This window comes from Sinocyclocheilus anshuiensis, unplaced genomic scaffold, assembly GCF_001515605.1.
Source record: "Sinocyclocheilus anshuiensis isolate Anshui unplaced genomic scaffold, SAMN03320099.WGS_v1.1 scaffold816, whole genome shotgun sequence".
Taxonomy (NCBI): domain Eukaryota; kingdom Metazoa; phylum Chordata; class Actinopteri; order Cypriniformes; family Cyprinidae; genus Sinocyclocheilus; species Sinocyclocheilus anshuiensis.
Window position 1 is genome coordinate 1370663 of NW_015554154.1, and position 7553 is coordinate 1378215.

The following is a 7553-nucleotide window of genomic DNA, read 5'->3' on the forward strand; positions in this document are numbered from 1 at the left end:
TTTCTTCAACATTTTGAATGCAGTAATTTAATCTCAAAAAGTTTCATTTATGAGACAATAAGTAAAAAAATCTGAATCTGAAATAACGGACTAAAAAGACAAACATTTTGAAATATCTTTGAATTGTACAAACAACTGCTATTAGTTCATTTAAGTGCCAATAAATAAATTACTATAATAATGTTCTTAAAAAGAGGAAAAAAACACATATTAAACAATGTTACGAAATATCTAACAAACATCACATTAAGCTTTGCTAAGTCTGAAATGTGATGTTATACGCAATACTGTTACTATAAGTTGTGATGCAATTATTTTCTTGAACATTTTGACACATTGTAGCATAAATACACATTTATTTCTTGTTAAGCTTTCATGTAATAGTTCGTTGCAAATTCATTTTTGCATGCATTGCAATGTTCATCCCATTACCTCATGCGAGTTACCTTATCAGCAGTTATGCATGCAGTTAGTAGCTCATCTATTTAGCCTGTTCATCTTTGATTAAATCGAGTGGACAGTAAAGTACCCTTTTCCTTCATTTTAGTGAGAGAAGAACATCTTCTTATGGCAAGCTATAGGGTTGTCAGATGTCAGTGAAAGTTAACACGATAAGAAGAAGTAGTAGGATTAGACAAAGGAATGAAGGAAAAATATAGGTGCAATGCTGGAGTGGTTTAACTCTCTCTGGCTGAGGCTAGACAACCTGCATTGACTATATCTTAAGAAACAAAAAAGGAAACCTGAGAAACCAGTTGAAAATTATGATTATCTCTATATACATTCCAGAGTTGTTAATATGGAGGATCTGTTAGCACCTGTGATCTTTTACTGGCAGTGGTGTTGATGGTAAAACTGTGGATGCTTTACATTAAATACTGTTTCTGCTGTTGATCGCTCTATAGAATAGATAGAATGAATGGTGATCTTTGAAAAAGTTAAACTTGTTAAGAACTTGAAAAAGCTAGAATTATAGATAATTAACACTTGCTGTCTTTCATAGCTGCTTGGTTTCATGAACTGACTTGGCAAAAGACTCAGAAAAGAGATCTAGAGGAAAAGACCGAGAAGGAGAGTGTGTAGAAATAACAGTGCTTCTTGTTTGAGGTCTATGGTGAAGGAAAAGATACCATACTTTCCCTCTCTTTCTAGTTTACGGTGTTCAATTCATATTTATCTTTGATGCTGTTGTCATCTTCAAGGTTTTTCTCAAGCTCAGGGTGATGCAGCTCAATCATCAGGAAGTAGATCACTGCCCCGGCCACACCGCCCACCATCGGTCCGACCACTGGAACCCACCACCAGCCATTTCCAGCCCTGAAGACAGATTAGAATCAAATCAGGACTGGGCAAAATTCTGAATGTATTTTCAAATTAAATTTGAATTATAATGGAACTGGCCACACACATATGGTGAGTAGTTTGAACTCGAATGACAGGAAGAAGAATTTACTGAAATTCAAAGAAAGTTCAACACAGTCACACAAGTTTCATACAATTTGTTGTTGATTACAATCAAATGGACAAGAACAGATCACTTTCAAGTTGTTTTGTGTATGCATATATATATGTAGATACATAAAACGGACCCAAAGTTTTCAACAATAGTGTGCATATATACAGTGGGTAAAATAAGTATTGAACAAATCACCATTTTTCTCAGTAAATATATTTCTAAAGGTGCTGTTGACATTAAATTTTCACCAGACGTTGGTAACAATCCAAGTAATCCATACATACAAAGAAAGCAAAACAAATAAGCTCAGAAATTAAGTTCTGTGTAATAAAGTAGAATGACACGGGGAAAAAGTATTGAACACATGAAGAAAAGGAGGTGCAAAAAGGCATGGAAAGCCAAGACACCAGCTGAAATCTATCAGTAATTAGAAAGCAATCCTGGCCCTTGTCAGTGGAAATTAATATTAGTTGGTTCAGTCCCAAATGATGGCCTATAAAAAAGTGTCTCATGACCAACGTGTCACACAAGAAACATTTCATGATGGGTAAAAGCAAAGAGCTTTCTCAAGACCTTCGCAACTTTATTGTTGCAAAACAAACTGATGGCATTGGTTACAGAAGGATTTCTATACTTCTGAATGTTCAAGTGAGCACTGTTGGGGCCATAATCCAGAAGTGGAAAGAAAATCATTTCACCATAAACCGGCCACGACCAGGTGCTCCTCGCAAGATTTCTGACAGAGGAGTGAAAAGAATTATCAGAAGAGTTGACCAAGAGCCAAGGACATGCAAGAAAAAATAAATAAATCGTGTGCACGATTTACTAATTTGTTACCTCGATGTACCAAAATGTGCACACGATTACTATTTTGTTCCCTCAATTTGCTAATTCATTCCCTCGATTTGCTAAATTGTGCGCACAATTTACTAATTCGTTCTCTCGATTTATAAATCGTGTGCTCGATTTAGCAAATCGAGGGAACAAATTAGTAAATCGTGCTCACAATTTATAAATCGAGGGAACAAGGATGATGAATATGAAACAAGGGTGGACATTTCAGCAAGACAATGATCCCAAATACAGCCAAGGAAACTCTCAATTGGTTTCAGAACAAGAAAGTAAAGCTGCTAGAATGGCCCAGCCAATCACATGACTTGAATCCAATAGAAAATCTATGGAAAGAACTAAAGATCAGAGTTCATAGAAGAGGCCCATGGAACCTTCAAGATTTGAAGACTGTGTGGAAGAATGGGCCAAAATCACTGGGTCATTCCATTTTATTACATAGAACTTAATTTCTGAACTTATTTGTATTGTTTTCTTCGTATGTATGCATTACCTGGGCTGTACATCTGGTGAAAATTTCATGTCAACAGCACCTTTAGAAATATATTTTTTATTTATTTTATTTATTTATTTTACCCGCTGTATATGTTACCATATATATATGGGTCTGTTTTTTAACCACTCTTATCCTCACCAAGGCTGCATTTATTTGAACATAAATGCAGTAAAAATAGTAAGGTTTTTATGTTCATGTGATGACAAAGCTGGATTTTTAGCAGCCATTACTTCAGTCTTCAGTGTCACATGATCCTTCAGAATCATTCTAATATGCTGATTTGGTGCTCAACAAATATTTCTTATTATTATTTAATGCAACAGTTGTGTTGCTCAATATTTTTGTGCAAATGTGATACATTTTTAGAATTCTTTGATGAATAGAAAGTTCAAAAGAACAGCACTGATTGGAAATAGAAATCTTTTGTAACATTATAAATGCGCTTACTGTCACTCTTGGTCAATTTATTAATTCTTTACAAAGATGCAGATGCCACTCTTTTTTATATTTTCAATTTCATACAATGACATTCAGACATCTTTAAGTGTTTTAACTCAAGTGACGAAATATTGCACAAATTGTCCAAATATATTTAAATAAATGCACATTTTTATAGGTGGAATTTTGCATTTTGAGAATTTATATCTGAAGTTATATATAAAGAATTTATATCTAACAATTTTGAGATTAAATATTAATCGAAAGCATGCATTTCTTTGAATTTTATTTTATTTTATTTCTACATCAATTGTCCATTACAATTGCCTTCTTTACGACCTCGATTCAAATTTAGAGCTGAATTAGAATTTAAAAGGTATTCTCAATCTAATTCAGGACATTACAGGCGTATCCTGAGTTGTTCAGCTGTCAGACTGGTGGACGATGTCAACAGTGTTGGTGTCTAGCTGTATAGACACTAATGCTTTCATTATTGTAATCTGTGCTTAGTGTGTCACTCCAGTGCTCCCCGTCTGTAGCACTCGTTCCCTCCCTCAATCCCTTGATCCTTTTATAGGCTACTGAGAGTACAAGTGCTCTCTGTCCTTGAACCTTCTCTACAAACAGGTTGGCAAAGGTAACTGTAAACAAATGCATTGCCACCTCATGCAGACGCTTTGCTGAACTGAACTTAAGTAATCTTCATGCTCACTGTTTATAATGTTTGTTGCAATTATAACACCAGAGCCATTTACCCTCAGGTAACCCCTAATTTGTTTTCAAGTTGGAAGACAAATTAAGCAGACAGATCAAGCATTTCCTCACCTAGGCCTAGTAGACTACTGATATATGATTAGCTCTTACTGGACGTCATTCTGTGTCTGTAGCTGAATAACAAATTATACAAAAATATTTGACTGCTGAATGACCAAGTATCTTAGAGAGCCATGTAATACATATGAGCAGTAAAGCATATGAACAGAAATGCAAAACCGGAATATGCCACAGTGTTTTGAAGGGTTTTCACTGCTAAAATGTGTGATCGTAAACACAGCCGTATTCTATTGCATATATTAGGCAGTTATTTTATTCAATACTTTATCAGACTTAATTTGATCCTTTCGGCGTAGAACTGTGCACAAAATCTGACTCCTCTTGCTGTTGAGAGCAGCAACAAAATTTCTCTCTCTTTAAAAATTACCTTGAAAATTTGAGTTATAGTAAAAGATGCGGGTTTTTTTTTCTTTAATACAAATAAAATGCATCCTGTTTTTGGTTGTGTATATTCATGCAAAGAGAATTCAGGCTGCCTCACGTACATTTTTAAAATTGCTCTAATATGCAGGAGACACACAAGTGCGTTAAAAAATTAATTTGCTCTGTCAGAAGAATGGTGATAGGCCTTTGCACTTAGAGTCTATTTAGAGTTTCAAAAAGTATGCTAGTGGGTGGTGTGCCTGTTTCTCACATGCTGGTTGACTCTTTTGCCACATTGATAGATAGTAACACTTCTAGCTGCATTGTGTTAGTGTACACACCCAAAAATGTCCTGTTACAGCACAAGCAATAATACAGATAAGGGAAGTAGCAGAAAATCTGAACAAACAATAATAAGAAGAATATGTTAATGCATAGGGGGTTTTCTGTACCTGAACACCTCTAGTCCCCATCCTGCCATAGCAGTGAAGAGCCGAGGTCCCAAGTCTCTGGCAGGGTTGATGGGATAGCCACAGTTCAGAGCCATGGACACTCCGATAGCCAGGATGCTCAGACCAATAACCAGTGGCTCCATTCCTTTAGGTGCCCCAATATTCTTCTTATCAACAATGGCTAAAATACAGAGGACCAGGGCGCCTGTGCCAATCACCTGTAAATAGAGACTAATGAGCAAAATATTCTTGGAAGCTTGTAGTAAGAAATAAAATTATGAGAGAAAGTTATTGCTATAGTGAGAATTATAACTAACTAGTTATTTTTATTCGTGAGATGGAAATGTGCTTTCAAAGTTCTCCACCTGAGATTTATATGCTTATGATTTATATGTATTTGTTCCCACCTTTTAATACCAGTCTATAAGCCGAAGCACATGCTTTAACATTGGAGTGCTGTTTCATTTCATTGTATAATTACTAGTGAGATTATGTGATATTTTAAAAAACAAATGACTGTGTTTCACTCACCTGATCAATGAATCCATTTAACAATGAGAGATTTTCACGTGGATATGAGGCAAAGATACCTGCTGTGGCGTTTTCACCAACTACAATTTGTTTTCCATCAGCAAAATTTGCGAAGGCACCTATGGACAAGAGAATCAGCTTTTCAACTAGAGAACGATTTTAGAAAAGAATTCATAGGTGGTAATTTAATGACTGTTTAGTGTAATTGTAAAATAATTTAAAAAAAATTATAAAATAAAACTTTTTTTTTTTTAAATACTATTGCAATCTATAAAAACTAGGCTACTCTGTAACATTACTTTTTTTGAGTAACTTGACCAATCTACTTTTATATCTAATATCTATCTTAATCTAACAAAGATCAAACCAAACCAGACACAAATGTTTATGTTTAGTTTGAGTTGTGTATGTGTGTGTATATTGTGCGCATGACTAATGTCATGCCAAGGGTCATGAAAACCTAAAACACTTTTTTTTTTCATGTTAACAGATATGTACAGGTTGCACTGAAAACAATATCACTTATTATATATATTATTAAGGGAAAAATTGACATGTTTTGCCATTTTGTTCTTCCGGTTTACAAAGCAAAGCTGAACCAACATCATGAAATGTGACTGAAGTTGTAACTGACTGGAAAGTAAGCATCTGTGTCATTCGTTTCTAAGCTTTTCACCACATTATTCATAAGAATGAGCTCTTTCAGTCCAATCAATGTGACCAGTGCTAAAACAGCTATACCTTTAACAAACTTTTAAGAAGTCTGCCTTAGGTATAAGAGGAGCCAATAACAGGAGGCAAAAAATAGAAGTGCCCTGAAAACTTACCATAGTACAGACAGAAGACAGCACAAGACCCTGCAAAAGCACCTAGAAATTGGGCTGCCACATAGACAGGAAATTTCTTTAATGGGAGTTTCCCCAAAACGACCATAGCCAGAGAAACAGCGGGGTTCACATGTCCACCTGCAATGAGATGCAACAGTTGAGAGACTGCAACCTTTTGATGACAGCAAAGTATCTGTATTGGTTTTAGTGGTCTATTTTGTGTGGTGATTTTGTATTGATTGAGGTTTGCATAAAAGCATGCTGAGGTTTTTTGTAGTATAGATTGTCATCTATTAGAATCAAAAGAGCATGCTGCGTCATAAATCTCACACTCAAAATGATGTGCTTTCTCTAATTGCTATATATGTATATACTCTCACTTTCCCGCTCTTAATCCAGAGTGTTCATCATAAACACTGGCTGCAAAAACTAGTTGAGGTAGTCAATGGGAATTGGGTCTGACATAATCTGCCTAAATCCTCAGACATCACTGCATGGCTTAGGAGTACCTCAGCTTTGACATAAGAGTGCTCAGGCCTGCAGAACTGTCTCTGACCCCACTGCTTCAGAATGGAAAACACTGGCCTTTCCTGACCCACCTAACTGTTTTCTCAAACATTTGGTGGCTGATTTTTCTTGATTGCAGTTGTGACCCATGATTAAGCAGGAATCCAATAATGTTGTTTGGGTCTTTTGGAGAATCTAAAAAGCATAATAACAATACTGCACATTAAAGCACAACTGATTGGTTAAGGCAAAATACTTTTTGTCAATTTTGTTAAAAACCAGAATGTTCATTTATTTTGTTCATTCATAAGATTTTTTTTTTTATATATATATAAAATAAAGTATATTTTCAATTATGTATTTGTGTAGAGTTAGTTAACAGTAGCCACTGACATTCATAGTGTGGAAAAAAATACTATGGAAGTCAATGGCTACCGTCATCAACATTATTCAAAATATCTTCTCTTGTTTTCAACAGAATAAAGAAACTCATACAAGTTTGGAACAACTTGAGGGTAAGTAAATGAAGAGAGAATTTTCATTTTTGGATAAACTAGCCCTTTAATAATAACAGGCCAGTGCCTACACCTGACTTCCACCTGGGACATATGCCAGTAGCCCCTCACTGCAGAACACAAGATCCAGGGGGTGTGGTTGGATCCACATCCAACTCCTCCCACCTTACATATACCTAAACCTACCCGTCTCCACCTCCTGATCCCTAAACCCACCCATCTCCACCCCTAAACCTACCAATCTCCACCCCCTAGATGTGGATCCAACCACACCCCCTGGATCTT

At 35.7% G+C, this 7553-nt stretch overlaps 1 protein-coding gene across 1 annotated transcript in view; it reads right to left on the minus strand.

Moving 5' to 3' along the window:
- Positions 1 to 649: 649 nt before the first annotated feature.
- LOC107670744 (aquaporin-9-like) overlaps positions 650 to 7553 on the minus strand; it is a 13179-nt gene continuing 6275 nt past the window's right edge. Inside the window, exons 3-6 of the mRNA XM_016463469.1 lie at positions 6247 to 6384; positions 5420 to 5538; positions 4889 to 5106; positions 650 to 1317 (exon numbers count right to left, since the gene is read on the minus strand). Coding sequence (XP_016318955.1) covers positions 1149 to 1317; positions 4889 to 5106; positions 5420 to 5538; positions 6247 to 6384 — 644 coding nt within the window. The 3' untranslated portion in view covers positions 650 to 1148. The remainder of the gene's footprint in view (positions 1318 to 4888; positions 5107 to 5419; positions 5539 to 6246; positions 6385 to 7553) is intronic.